The 15,231-nt window shown below is 41.1% G+C and overlaps 1 protein-coding gene across 7 annotated transcripts in view; it reads left to right on the top strand.

Annotated features, from left to right (window-relative positions):
* Positions 1-6,397: 6,397 nt before the first annotated feature.
* Positions 6,398-15,231, top strand: part of TSPAN6 (tetraspanin 6) — a 76,689-nt gene continuing 67,855 nt past the window's right edge. Inside the window, exons 1-8 of one of the 7 annotated variants that reach the window (XM_054676696.2) lie at positions 6,398-6,709; positions 7,757-7,945; positions 8,251-8,325; positions 9,449-9,547; positions 9,939-10,073; positions 10,910-10,993; positions 12,610-12,717; positions 13,486-13,780. In XM_054676696.2, the coding sequence (XP_054532671.1) occupies positions 7,934-7,945; positions 8,251-8,325; positions 9,449-9,547; positions 9,939-10,073; positions 10,910-10,993; positions 12,610-12,678 (474 nt within the window). In that variant the 5' untranslated portion in view covers positions 6,398-6,709; positions 7,757-7,933 and the 3' untranslated portion in view covers positions 12,679-12,717; positions 13,486-13,780. Of the gene's footprint in view, positions 6,895-7,294; positions 7,312-7,756; positions 7,946-8,250; positions 8,326-9,448; positions 9,548-9,938; positions 10,074-10,909; positions 10,994-12,609; positions 12,718-13,485; positions 13,781-15,231 lie in introns of those variants that run through there. The other 6 variants (XM_529071.9, XM_054676695.1, XM_063804191.1 and 3 more) reach the window with 6 other exon arrangements.

Genomic DNA, 15,231 nt, shown 5'->3' with positions numbered 1-15,231 from the left:
CTCCTGTGTATGCAAGCAAATTGGTAACCCCTTCTCAGTCATAAGGGGAAGAATTGTACTTATGAGTATACAAAGTTGAAAAGCAAGCCTGAGCCTGCTTCATTTCCAATTCACCTGTGACAAATATGTATTGAGTATCTACCATTTGCTTAACAGTGTAATAGCTATGTAAAGAAGATGTGGCTGGGCGCAGCGACTCACGCCTATAATCCCAGTACTTTGGGAGGCCGAGGTGGGCAGATCACGAGGTCAGGAGTTCGAGATCGGCCTGGCCAACATGGTGAAACCCCGTTTCTACTAAGTACAAAAAAAAATTAGCCGGGTGTGGTGGTGCACGCCTGTAATCCTAGCTACCCAGGAGGCTGAGGCAGGAGAATTGCTTGAACCCAGGAGGCAGAGGTTGCAGTGAGCTGAGATCACACCACTGCACTCCAGCCTGGGCGAGGGAGTGAGACTCCGTCTCAGAAGAAAAAAAAGAAGAAGAAGAAGACGTGATCGTCATGGCCTTATTCATTCCACAAATTTATCAAGTATCTACCATGTCAAGAGTGGTGGATGTAGTGGTGAACAAGACAGACAAAATCCCAGGCATTGTAATCCATAATTAATTCAACAAATACTTGTTGAGCATCCATTATGTGCCACATATGGTTCTAGGTATTTGAGAAACATCAGTGAACAAAATGGACAAAAATCCCTGCCCTCATGGAACAGAGGAGACAGACATCAAACAAGCATGTTCTTAATTACAATTGTGTGTGTTTAGGGAATCTTTACTGGTCGTCTACTATAAGCTAAGCACTGCAGATACAGTGGTGAGCAAGTAATGTGTGATTCTTGATCTTATGGAGCTTACTCTCCAGCTCCCAGAGTTTATGTTTAGTAGGGGAGAGAAGAGGGACACAATCAATTAGAAAACAGTACAACTCCCTATGGTAATAGACTGCCAAAAGCTGTGTTACAGACTTTAAGGACGCTAGGAGGAAGTCAGAGGAGGGGGTCACCTGAGAAGAGGTGGGCCTTGGTCTAGTCTCAGGCAAAGGAAATGCCATCAACAAGAGTTCACCTTTAGGTCAGAGGAGGGAGAGGCTAACTGCTAAGAGGTTTCAGGGAAAGATAGAAAACAAAGCTGAATAAATAGGGTAGGGCCAGAAAATCAGATATAGGAGTTTATTTTAAACTCGTGTGTGAGAAAATAGTGAATATATTAAATGTGTGTGTCTGTGTGTTTGAGTATGTGAGAGTGTGTGTGTGTGTGTGTGAGAGAGAGAGAGAGAGAGAGAGGAATATGAGAGAGAGAGGGAACAAGCAAAGTAATACATTCTACCAGAGTTTTTTCTTTCTTAGACCCCCCTCACTGGCTCCCTCTTGGCATAGTGTACGGTCTGAGTTCCTTAGCATTGCATACCATGTTCTTCACAAGCAAACCCCACCTATGTCCTTAGCCTAGTTTTAAGCATTCACCCCATGCCTCCTCATTCTGGACGCCCTCTACCTCATGCTCTTCCTTGAGCTTCTTGTTCTTCCTTTCACACCCTGGAGCCTCTGCACAGACGTGTTCACTCTGCTCCATGGTCCCTTCCCTCCTTTCTTGGCTTGTTGGAACTCTACCCACCCTTGCTGCTAGGAACCTTCCCCCAGCCCATCCCAGCCCAAGATGGTTAACTTTGCCTTCCTTTTCTCTCACAGCACTTTGTACATATCTCAATTTTAGGACTTTTCACACTTATTGGCATTGTTCTTTACTTATCTCTGACTCCTACTAGACTATGAGTGCTTATAAGGGCAAGAACCTTATCCTAGTCTTCTTCATATCCCCAGCCATCCAACACAAAGCCTAGCACATGCCAGGGTGAAGATGCTGCGTAAGGCCTCAATCCCACTGAAAGCTGGAAGCAGTGGGACAGAAGGGTTCCAGAGAGAGGTTAAAGAAGAAAGTGAAGGGGGAGAATATGGAAATCATAGGGAGATCAAAGTAAGGGGATATGTCAGAAGAGAGAGACAGCATTCTTGCAAAGCATTGGGATTAATAATATAAAGAGCTCACCCAAAACAAGTGAGGTTAATTATAATAACCCCAATGTTTCTGCAGCACATACTCAGTGTGTAAAACACAACGTTAGATACTGTGAGGCTACAAAGTAAAATAAAACACCTCTCTTTATGGTTTGGTTGGGAGGATAAGACAAAGGTGGATAAGGAGACTGACAGCATCCAGGCATACTCAATTTCTTAAGTTTCTTAAAGTTCAGTACCATTTTCAACTTTAAGACTTTTAATATGAAGCCCCTCAGCAGTAAATAAGGTATTGTTTTACGAAATATTAGATATGGAAACTGACTTCCCTAGTTGAGATCTCAGGAAAGCTCAACAAGGCTAGACTAGAAACAACTTTCTTAGAAAATGGACATAGAATTGTCAATTTTAATACCATTTAAAAGTATTTATGGCTGGGCGCGGTGGCTCACGCCTGTAATCCCAGCACTTTGGGAGGCCGAGGCAGGCGAATCACGAGGTCAGGAGATCGAGACCATCCTGTCTAACACGGTGAAACCCCGTCTCTACTAAAAATACAAAAAATTAGCCGGGCGTGGTATCGGGCACCTGTAGTCCCAGCTACTCGGGAAGCTGAGACCAGAGAATGGCATGAACCCGGGAGGTGGAGCTTGCAGTGAGCCGAGATGGCACCACTGCACTCCAGCCTGGGCGACAGAGCGAGACTCCGTCTCAAAAAAAAAAAGTATTTATCATGTCTATGTGTCCCAAACTGTATATTATGAGCTTTTTTGAAGAAGGCAAGATCAGGGATGGAAAGGGAGGAAAGGTTTCACAGAGCATCTGAAAGGAGTGGATGGAAAACAAGGGCATAAAAATAGACAAAGAATAGAATTTCAGAGAAGGAGAATGGGAATGCACAAGAGACAATAGAAATAAAGAGATATTCCATTAACAAAATGGATTTTTAAAACTGTACATATGAATTAACTGTTTAAATAATGAGGTATCTGATGGCTGTAACATAAAATATGAGATATTAAGAAGATAAGTAGGATGCGCCTTTAAATTCTATGATAGGCACTTAGCCAAAGGTAATTGAAGGGATGCTAGAAAAGGGATTAGAAAATGAAAATGGTAAAGTTATTATGTGAATAAGAGATAAGATGTACTCTCAGCGATACAGTTTATTATTATTATTATTATTATTGTTATTATTTTAGTGGTTCCTGAGAGAGAGAGGAATGTCCCAAGACATTATCTAGGTACTCAATTTAATTTTTTCTGTTTTATTATAGTGTGATACTGGGATGGCTTAGACATTTAATTTTTTATTTAATTTCAACAATCAATCCTGAGTAATTACTATGTGGTTGCTCCCAGAGACCAGTTATGACCTCAATGAGCAATCAGCTCAACAGGGATTGGCCGAGCAGAAAATGAACTCATCAATTGGGCATTATGTCCTAGGGTACTGAGGAGAGTATAAAAGGGGGCATAGGGGCCCTGCCACACTAGCTCTTCAGTAGTTTCTGAACATCTAGACGGTAGGATGTAGAATAGGTAAGTAGAAATGCAAAGCAGATATTGCAGTAATTGACTAAAGGGCTGGGTTAATGGGAGTGAGTGTGTAGTTAAGACAGTTACGGTGTTAGAGAAAGAGGTGAGGAAGGAGGGACTTTTTACTGAGTTGGGATTGAACTGGATATTCAGTAGAAGCAGAAAGTATGAGTGAAGTTGAGGGCGGGCAGGGACTAGGGAATAGGACTTGTTTATTTGGGGGGTTGATCATACTGACCTGGTACAGAGCAGAAAATTCACATTGGAAAAGCAGTAGGAAATCAGTTGAGATTGTATTGGGATGAGGGGCTTGGTAGGGATGGAGGGAGGCTGGAGGTGGCACAAGGGAGGTCTGACTTAACAGTGAGCCCTTGTTTATGTCATTTCCCTTGCCTGATGTCTAGCAATGAAAAACATTTACACCTAATCTTGAAGGTTACAGGAAATTAATTGGGAAGGGGGGCTACTAAATGTTCCATGTAAAACAAGCAGTAACAATACTTAAAGTATTTTCCTTTTTTCCTACATTGTTGGCATCAAATTGTGTTTCTGTGCTCAGAAAGAGGGAGAAATTAAGAGGTTGAACAAGAAAAAGTACTGAACTCTCTGCCTTACCACTCTGGGGCAGGTAGGGTTACTTCCTAGGTGGCTGGGCTATTGGAGTGAAGGCAAAAGCCAAACTCAACCAAAAAACCCCAAGTGCAAGGCAGAATTGGGGCAATCATTGAGGTTCTTAAGCTTCAGAGGCTCCGAGGAGTCCTTGTTTTAGGTTAAATGTCTGTGCAACAGCAGTCTTTACTGAGGTTACTCTGCGCAGAGGCAGCTGCACGTACAACAGCAGCTATGTTTCATCACAAAGTGGGCCCCATTTCTGATGAAAGAGACAGAAGTTGCCCAGGTTTAGTCCTAGGCAGCTTACTTGGCCTCTTTCAACCTGTTTCTTCATCTGTAAAATGAAGGTGCTAGGTGTGTCAACCTCATAATAGGGTTCTTGTGATGTGTGCATACGAGGTAATGTGTATCAAGCTCTTAGCAATAGTGGTTGGTATATAGTCAATGCTTATTATCACAGTCATTATTAATACTTTAAAGAATACATGTATCTAGTGGCCTAGGGAAATACTTCTTAAATTGCCTTAAACGGGATTAGATGCCCCTTTGGTCTGGGTTTGTACCCAGACCCAGGACTAGGTTTGAACTAAATTGAATTTCTCGGTTTGGTGGCATTGTGGGGGTGGGGAGATGGAAGTGGGTGTAGCAGAGTAGGAGGCAATGGTGCAAGGTGTTGTAGCCATAGGAATATGAATTTCCATGTCAGCATTTGGTTTAATTTGGCACCAAGTGTTATTCAAACAAAGCAGCGTTGTGAGTGGTAGAGGAAGGGAGAGGAGGAAAGTCAACACATTCTTGGAAATAAGATGTGGCTTTTGCTTTGCTATTTTGTTTTTTCTTCAGCTACAGACATATTTCTTTGCTCTTGGGCTCACATTGTAAATCCCTTTCAGTACATATCTAAGTTTCAGAGAAACTTCTCTTTAAGATGACAAGAAGTTATCAAGACTTCCCTTGATCCTTGTTTTTAGTATAAGAACCCTTCAGTTGGGGTCATTTAGCCTAGGGAGAAATCTTTGCATATACTTAGACACCCCCCTCCACCATGTTGAATATTTGGTATTTCCTAACGACTTTACCTCAAAGTGTTTAAAGGTGTATGTAGATGTATCGTTTATCCATTCTCTCCATGTATTTGTGTATTAGGCCTTTCAAATTTTAGTAAAAATTTTAGTATAAAGCCTGGCAGTGCAATAATTAATTTTCCAACAGTTGCTGCCTTGCACCTCAGACGTCTGGCAAGATGTTATAGGAACTGGTCCTAGGTCAATATTCGAAGCACAGGGAAGCTCTGTGTGACCAAGTCAATGGAACTTTCCTGTGTTCTGGTCCTGAGGTGTATGTTTAAAGCAACGTTTCAAGCAGAAAAGTTTGAGTATTCATCTCTTCTCCACAAATGCAGGTCTTTTTGCAATGGCAATAGAGTAAATAGCCACTTGTGATATTAAGCTTGTGTCAATGATGAAGGGTTGGATTGCATAGGGAACTGATACAGCCTTCTAACCCCGTTCCTCTAGAGATAACACAAACTCACTTAACACTCAGTCTCTGCATTCAAAGAGCTGACGCTTTAGTTGAGAAATCAGACCTTAACGCACCTCCTGTGCTGTAACAACATAGACCAATATATTCACAATATATAACATTAGGTTTTAATCTCTCTGTAATCAGCTGGGTTTTGATGGCAAAAACCAGGTGGCTGGAATGTACAGTGCCTTTCTGTTTTAACATTTAAGAGGAGGTCACACTCACCAGGGATTTTCCATTGCACTCTCTCTTTTTAAAAGTTTACAGCGAATAGCTGAACTTACATTTCACTATTATGTAAAAATACTTTCCCTCAACTTTCCAATTACTTAGGGGATAAAAAAGGAGAGGAATACTGGGGTTTTGCAAAGTCCTGCAGGTAAATTCTAAAGTCATTATTATCTTTAATACCTAGCTTAGAAATTCTTTCAACAAGTGGTGATTATTTTCCTCCATTCACATCTCCCCTTCCTAACCCATAAAACAATGTTCACAAATTGAAAAGCACACAAGTGAGAAAAAAATCAGCCTAATTCCACCAGAGGTAAATTTCACTGTTCCTTTCAGTTTTTGTCTAAGCACACGTAACTGTATGTATTGCTTTGCAATCCGCTTTCTTTTTGCGAATATATTTCTTGTGGGTATTTTCCCATGTATTTTCTTAGGTCGCTTTTAACCTCTTCATTCTTTTCCTTCTCTCTAGGGCACCAGGGGCCAGGGAGGCCCAATCTCAGAGCGCTGCGGGCTCTGCTGGTGATAGAAACAATATGGTGAAGTTATAAGGAGAGGGGAGGGGTGGGGGGCGGGAAAGATTCCTTAGGATAGAAAAAAAACAATGAAGAAAGCTCCACTTGAAGACCTATGAAATTTCCGACACTAGAACCTTTGTATATAGTTTTCGGTAACCTTCGGCAGGGGGCGCTCTGAAATTGTTGCCACTTTCCGGACAGCCTCCCGTACTTTACCCTCTACAAAATTGCACAGTGTTTCCGGCCCTTCTCAGTTGTGGACGCTCGTAAGTTTTCGGCAGTTTCCGGGGAGACTCGGGGACTCCGCGTCTCGCTCTCTGTGTTCCGATCGCCCGGTGCGGTGGTGCAGGGTCTCGGGCTAGTCATGGCGTCCCCGTCTCGGAGACTGCAGACTAAACCAGTCATTACTTGTTTCAAGAGCGTTCTGCTAATCTACACTTTTATTTTCTGGGTGAGAGACGAAGGCGCCTGGGGCCGGCAGGGGATCCCGGGCTTTTAGTTGTGGGGGGTGTGACCCTGAGCGGCGGGAGCTCAGGTCGGGAACGGTGTGGGGTTTGGGCGGCCATCGCGCCTGGGACCCCGACGCCGGCGACCAGTGACTGGGCCCCGAACAAAGAGCTCAGGCATCTCGCCGGCGCTGGGGTCGGAGTGCGGGACGAAGGCAGCCGACAGGCTGAGCTGGGACCCAGACGTACCAGCGTTCGAGTTCGATACGGGAGGCGAGGTGGGGCCTTAAGCCCCCAGAGCACGCAGACGGTGACCCTGGACCTTTGCAAAGGCAAGCAAGGCTTGCCCGGCCCCTTTGAGGGCTCACTTGCATAATAGTGTCTTTCTTTTCACTGCTTCGTAAGAGAGGAGTGTTTCGCAGGTAAGTATGGTATGCCTCCACTCCCGCCAGTCTATCCTTGGGCTTGCTTTTGTGTACCAGTCCTTTGTACCCTGTGCCCATCCCTAACTGGAGAGGACGGGGGAAGTTTCTGGAACTCATAAAATCACGTTTTTTTTTTTTCCCCTTCAAGGTTTTCTTCCTAAGGTTGGAGTAAGATAGTTAAGGAAGTTTTGATCCCTAGGGCAAATATGCCATGGGCTTGTGTTTACACACAAAAAGATGAATTTTAAGAATTTTGATAAGATACCTGGTCCACAGCCTGCTCTTGTGTGCAGATCCCCCCCAACCCCTTCTACTCTTCCCCCTTGTCTGCCGTATCCCAGCATATTACACCTATTGTGCCTTAAATACCTCATGCGTTGTGATTTGAAGATGCTGCTGTACACAGTGCGTAACTGTTTGTATTCTCTGAATTCCCACATAGATCACTGGCGTTATCCTTCTTGCAGTTGGCATTTGGGGCAAGGTGAGCCTGGAGAATTACTTTTCTCTTTTAAATGAGAAGGCCACCAATGTCCCCTTCGTGCTCATTGCTACTGGTACCGTCATTATTCTTTTGGGCACCTTTGGTTGTTTTGCTACCTGCCGAGCTTCTGCATGGATGCTAAAACTGGTGAGTCCTTGTTTTCATTAGAATTGATTCTTGGTTTTAGAAAAGTTTTGTATGTTATAGAATTCCTTTCTTGGAACTGGCCATGGCCCTTTACAATTTTTCCTGTTCCTTATGGAAACTTATCAAGTAACAGTTCAGCTGCCAGTTTCCACTTTCAAAATAGACATGTTGTTATTTTCCCTGCCCTTTTCAATGAAAACATGATGAACTAATTGAGAAGACGACCATTATTTTTTCTTTGACTCCCTTTGCAGTTGTGCTGTATCTTATTTATGCTGACTTGGACATTCTTTCTTGTCCTGCAGTATGCAATGTTTCTGACTCTCGTTTTTTTGGTCGAACTGGTCGCTGCCATCGTAGGATTTGTTTTCAGACATGAGGTAAGCCTGAATTAGGGAAGCTTAGCATGTTACATTTATCCTCTGAGAGATAAAAATGGATTTATTAAAGTAGAAGAGTCAGACCTCTGTATTTAAACCTGTAGCTGACAATAATGGCCTTCTTGTAAAAATTCTGGTCCACTTCTAATTTAAAAGAAAATTTAGAAAATTGTAAAGACTGATAGTCACCAGAAGAAAATTACTTACTTATATTCCCTGTCGTTTTTCTGTGTATAAATACCTATTAAAACGGAGATAGTACAATTTATAACTTTGCTGATAGGAAAATATTCAAATCACAAAATTGATAACCTTCTTATGCCTTGCATTTTGAAAAGATTGGATATACTTAATGCAAATCATCAGAAGTTTAATATTGGGCCGGGCGCGTTGGCTCACGCCTGTAATCCCAGCACTTTGGGAGGCCGAGGCAGGTGGATCACGAGGTCAGGAGATCGAGACCACCCTGGCTAACATGGTGAAACTGTCTCTACTAAAAATACAAAAAAACCCAAAAAATTAGCCGGGCGTGGTGGTAGGCGCCTGTAGTCCCAGCTACTCGGGAGGCTGAGGCAGGAGAATGGCATGAACCCGGGAGGTGGAGCTTGCAGTGAGCCGAGATCGCGCCACTGCACTGCAGCCTGGGCAGCAGAGCGAGACTCCATCTCAAAAAAAAAAAGCTTAATACTGAATTAGAAAACAGGTAAACTTGGGGTTGTTCAAATAACATTCGGTGAGTAGCAAAGGCTCATTAATGAGAGTTCTTATAAAGTGGTAGCACAGCCTCCCAAAGTAAGGTTTTGTAGCTTACAAATTCCATAGGCATCGAATTTGAACTCAGTTTAAAGTGGAGAAAAATTAGCAGGGTGCAGAATACAGCAATACTGCATTGCCACTCAGATAAATACATATTTCCACAGCACTTTGAACTTGTAGTGGTTCTCATCATATATTTTAATGATTTGCTTAGTAGTCCCCTCAGCTAACCTATACCCCTTAGAGGACAGGACTGTACCATGGAAGTTAAAGATATGACCATTGGTCAGATTCGAGAACTTATTTGACCTGAAACCAAAAACTTTCTAGAGGATTTTCTTACTGACATTGTGTTTCTTTGCTATAGATTAAGAACAGCTTTAAGAATAATTATGAGAAGGCTTTGAAGCAGTATAACTCTACAGGAGATTATAGAAGCCATGCAGTAGACAAGATCCAAAATACGGTAAGTGGTAACCACCACCTAGAGGGGAACACATTCCCTGTTGCCTCAGAGAAAAGAGCAGAGTCTGGCTACTAGATGTTATCCACCTGTAGGGGAAAGAAGTGTGACGTGTTTCATTTTCCTCACATGTGCACCTGTTCTCTTCCTTCCCCACTTACATCATAGTCCAGGTACAGTTAGTACCAACTATAGCAGGAAAGTAAGGCCAATACAAAACTGTCATGCATGGTGCTAATCAGGGACCCAGTGCTCATCTCTTGAATCAATTGAGGAGAGAGATCATTGAGATTAGTAAATGTTTTGAGCACAAATTGCAATAGAGGATATTAGGTTAAATGTTTGACTACAAAGTTGTAATATAAACTGTAAATGCTTTTGTTGGGTTTTTCAGTTGCATTGTTGTGGTGTCACCGATTATAGAGATTGGACAGATACTAATTATTACTCAGAAAAAGGATTTCCTAAGAGTTGCTGTAAACTTGAAGATTGTACTCCACAGAGAGATGCAGACAAAGTAAACAATGAAGTAAGGTGCCTTTTAAAATATTCTATTTGGCAATATTTGAAGACTTAACTGAATGCAAAATTGACCCAGTTTTTAATTTTTTTTTTGAGACAGAGTCTCGCTCTGTCGCCCAGGCTGGAGTGCAGTGGCGCGTTCTCGGCTCACTGCAAGCTCCGCCTTCCGGGTTCACGCCATTCTCCTGCCTCAGCCTCCCGAGTAGCTGGAACTACAGGTGCCCACCACCACGCCTGGCTAATTTTTTGTATTTTTTAGTAGAGACGGGGTTTCACTGTGTTAGCCAGGATGGTCTCAATCTCCTGACCTTGTGATCCACCTGACTTGGCCTCCCAAAGTGCTGGGATTACAGGCGTGAGCCACTGCACCTGGCCAGTTTTTAATTTTTAAATATAAGCTGAAATAGATAGGGCGGGTAAGAATTGAGTTCAGACGGCCAGCAAGTAACACTTTTTTGTTTATTTATTATTTAGTATTTTTTTTTAAAGACAGTGTCTCTCTCTGTCACCCAGTCTGAAGTGCAATGTTGTGATCATAGCTCACTGGAGCCTTGAACTCCTGGGTTCAAGTGAAGTAACACTTTTAAATATATAATCCAGAAGGTGGAAATAATTGGGAATAATTATTTGTTCTGTTGAGAACATATGGAAGAGAATAGATTTCAATAAAATGACAATCAAAGGCTATGATACATACATCTTTCTGCAGAGGTATATGATCAAAGTATTTATTACCATAAATATATCTTTCTGCAGAGTTATATGATCGAAGTATTTATTACCATAAAGAAAAGCACAGGCTGCTTGTGCTGTATTTAATCTTTGTTTTTTTCCTCCCATTAGGGTTGTTTTATAAAGGTGATGACCATTATAGAGTCAGAAATGGGAGTCGTTGCAGGAATTTCCTTTGGAGTTGCTTGCTTCCAAGTAAGTCTTTGTAGTTACTTAGGAAATATTTCATCCCTCTTGTAGGTGTAAGCTAGAAGATTTTCACTTTTTTTTTTTTTTGAGATGGAGTCTTGCTCGGTTGCCAGGCTGGAATGCAGTGGCGTCATCTCAGCTCCCTGCAACCTCCACTTCCTGTGTTCAAGCGATTCTCCCACCTCAGCCTCCTGAGTAGCTAGAATTACAGGTGTGCGCCACCATGCCTGGATAATTTTTTTGTATTTTTAGTAGAGTTGGGGTTTCACCATGTTGGCCAGGCTGATCTTGAACACCTGACCTCAAGTGATCCGCCCTCCTCGGCCTCCCAGAGTGCTGGGATTACAGGCGTGAGCCACTGCATGCAGCGAGATTTTCACTTTTAAGGCTTATAAGTTTTTGCTTCAGGGGACTGGATAGTGAGGACATTTTTAGGGAAGTCGCGTTTTCACAAAACTCTCAGTTGTCACAGTATAAAAATACTTTATTTAGGAGAAATACCTAATGTAGATGATGGGTTGATGGGTGCAGCAAACCACCATGGCACGTGTATACCTATGTAACCTGCACGTTCTGCACATGTATCCCAGAACTTAAAGTATAATTTAAAAAAAGAAGAAAAAAAGTAAGATTTAGAATTAACTTGTAGCAGTGCGTATCTTTTGAAAGCAGTTAACTGTGGAAAGACTCAGTGCCCTCTTAGTTATGGCAACTTTCCAGTATCATAGCTCATGAAACAAAACATTAGATAGGAACCTTGGTTCTCTCTGCGGTCAGTCAAGATTCTAAAATGTTATTAGGATCTTTTCTGGGCTGCAACTGCCTGATGAGTTGCATACAAGTTCCAACCTATTAAAATTTAGATGATGCCACCCCCACATTCCTTATGCACCAGTTGTTTGGGGTTGATTCCACGTTGTAGATCAAATTGTGTTTCCCAAGTTGTGTTTCCCACTGTAGCATGAAGTTTGTTTTGTGGCTCTGAACGTTTTTTTTTATATTAAACACTAGAAATAAGACCAATTCAAGTTTAGTCTTAATATATTTTTAAAGTAGCAAGCAAAGCTATATCTAAATCTATGCTAATGCAGTAGCCACTAGCCACCTTTGAATTGTTATAAATTATTAAATAAAATTAAAACCTCAGTTTGCTGGAGATTTGAAATACTTAGTAGCCATGTGGCTGCTGCCTACTATATCGGACAGTACAGGGATTCTAGAACATTTTCATTATTGTAGCATTGCTGTGGATCTTTCCAGGAAAATCTCTGCCCTCGTTGATGGAGATTTCACTTGTTAAGATACTTATTGAAAACCATGTCTTTGTTTTTTCTGGGAAATGAGAGTAAGAAAAGTTTCTTCAAAACTCGTGACTGAATTTTCCTTGAGTGAGTTTGCTGGATTTTCCTTTGGTGCGAGTTGTGAAATTCTGGGTCACAGTGGCAATAAAACTTCACTTACATTCTTTGAATGTGATCTAGATGCTGCAGAGTATTAAACATAACTCTAGAAAAACTCAAGGACGAAAATTATAAGCGAATTACAAGTGAGAGGAGAATATAGTCTGAGGTGTTCAAGTTCTTTTGTGTATGTATTTAATTTTGTTCCTATTTTATTTCTAGCTGATTGGAATCTTTCTCGCCTACTGCCTCTCTCGTGCCATAACAAATAACCAGTATGAGATAGTGTAACCCAATGTATCTGTGGGCCTATTCCTCTCTACCTTTAAGGTGCGTTCATTTTGGTCCTCAGCTCTGTTAGTGTTGATATTTATTCTAGCCTGTGTATGTGATGCATGGACTAAGTTTGCCAAGAACGTCTTGTCTAGTAGTATATTTAAATCTAGCTGGTGCTATGTAAACCCTGTGTAGGCAGGTTAGGTCTCTATACACAGGGCATGGTCAGAAAGTAATGACTTAGCTACAGCTTATCTATGCATGCTCTCTACAGTTATGCAACAGAAGACTCCCCGTGTGGGTTTATATATTTACATACACATGTCAGCCTAAAGATCATAAGTGGTCCCTTTTCTAACATGTTTTGGCCTAGAGAGAGGAGAAACAAAGAATCCCAAGAATGACCTTATTCGTGAGGTTCCCTGGCAGGTGCACTCTGCTCCTCACCAATATTGACATTTTCCTTAGTCCTTTTCGTAGTTTTCATTTACCACAATCTTAGTCGTTGAGAGTGTGGCTTTCTTGGTAAAAAGATGTTTTTGGTGGGCTATTGTTAAAACCGTAAACTCATCTGGTCTAATAAGGAACCAGATTTTGGGAAGACGTGTGTTTCAATGGCGTTAGTATTTGACTGGTAAAATACTGTGAGAACTGTTGTTGGCTGAATTGATCCCTAGGGCACACTTTGCATTTTACTTGAGCCACTGACTAGGAACACATAGGAAGGTCTTCATTAGCAGGAATAGATTAGAATGTATGTAAGCAAATACAGATGTTGAAATTTGGGTAACAAGTACATTAACTTTTTTTCTTTAATTTTAGGACATTTAGGGTCCCCCCTGTGAATTAGAAAGTTGCTTGGCTGGAGAACTGACAACACTACTTACTGATAGACCAAAAAACTACACCAGTAGGTTGATTCAATCAAGATGTATGTAGACCTAAAACTACACCAATAGGCTGATTCAATCAAGATCTGTGCTCGCAGTGGGCTGATTCAATCAAGATGTATGTTTGCTATGTTCTAAGTCCACCTTCTATCCCATTCATGTTAGATCGTTGAAACCCTGTATCCCTCTGAAACACTGGAAGAGCTAGTAAATTGTAAATGAAGTAATACTGTGTTCCTCTTGACTGTTATTTTTCTTAGTAGGGGGCCTTTGGAAGGCACTGTGAATTTGCTATTTTGATGTAGTGTTACAAGATGGAAAATTGATTCCTCTGACTTTGCTATTGATGTAGTGTGATAGAAAATTCACCTCTCTGAACTGGCTCCTTCCCAGTCAAGGTTATCTGGTTTGATTGTATAATTTGCACCAAGAAGTTAAAATGTTTTATGACTCTCTGTTCTGCTGACAGGCAGAGAGTCACATTGTGTAATTTAATTTCAGTCAGTCAATAGATGGCATCCCTCATCAGGGTTGCCAGATGGTGATAACAGTGTAAGGCCTTGGGTCTAAGGCATCCACGACTGGAAGGGACTACTGATGTTCTGTGATACATCAGGTTTCAGCACACAACTTACATTTCTTTGCCTCCAAATTGAGGCATTTATTATGATGTTCATACTTTCCCTCTTGTTTGAAAGTTTCTAATTATTAAATGGTGTCGGAATTGTTGTATTTTCCTTAGGAATTCAGTGGAACTTATCTTCATTAAATTTAGCTGGTACCAGGTTGATATGACTTGTCAATATTATGGTCAACTTTAAGTCTTAGTTTTCATTTGTGCCTTTGATTAATAAGTATAACTCTTATACAATAAATACTGCTTTCCTCTAAAAAGATCGTGTTTAAGTTAACTTGTAGAAAATCTGCTGGAATGGTTGTTGTTTTCCACTGAGAAAGCTAAGCCCTACATTTCTATTCAGAGTACTGTTTTTAGATGTGAAATATAAGCCTGCGGCCTTAACTCTGTATTAAAAAAAAAGTTTTTGTTTAAAAAAAACTGTTCCCATAGGTGCAGCAAACCACCATGGCACATGTATACCTATGTAACAAACCTGCACATTCTGCACATGTATCCCAGAACTTAATGTAAACAAAAAAATCTTAAAGTGCAAATATTAAAAAAAACTGTTCTCTGTGAAAAAAATCATATTCCATGTTATAAAGTAGCATATGACTAGTGTTCTCCTAGAGATCAGACTTTTTTGATTGTATAGTTTGCATTAAAAAGTTGTACAGGGAGGGATGTAACCTGTATCTTCAGGGTAATAGGGAAATTAATAAGGAAAATAATAATTACTAAAATTTGAGTTGAAGTCAGGGAATTATTTCTTTGGTTTTGAGTCTCTTTATACATCCATTAGTAGAACCTGTCTAGTCTGATTGCCACAGTCCTTGAATTGATGGTAAGGGGGAGTCAGTTACAGTTAGAAAAAAACCTGGGCAAAAACTACTAGTTAAATAATCATGAATTTTGAGTATGTGTTTTAAAATGCTTGGAGTTATTGCAGAAAAATGATATTCTCCATTAGAACATTTGATGTGTGACTTTTGACATAGGATAAGGTGATAAGAAAATTAAGTTGAAAAATAGTGACTCAAGTACAGCAAATCAGATTTT

Source organism: Pan troglodytes, chromosome X, assembly GCF_028858775.2.
Source record: "Pan troglodytes isolate AG18354 chromosome X, NHGRI_mPanTro3-v2.0_pri, whole genome shotgun sequence".
Lineage (NCBI taxonomy): Eukaryota > Metazoa > Chordata > Mammalia > Primates > Hominidae > Pan > Pan troglodytes.
The sequence above is the reverse complement of the archived record's forward strand: the minus strand, read 5'-3'. Positions and strand labels throughout refer to the sequence as shown.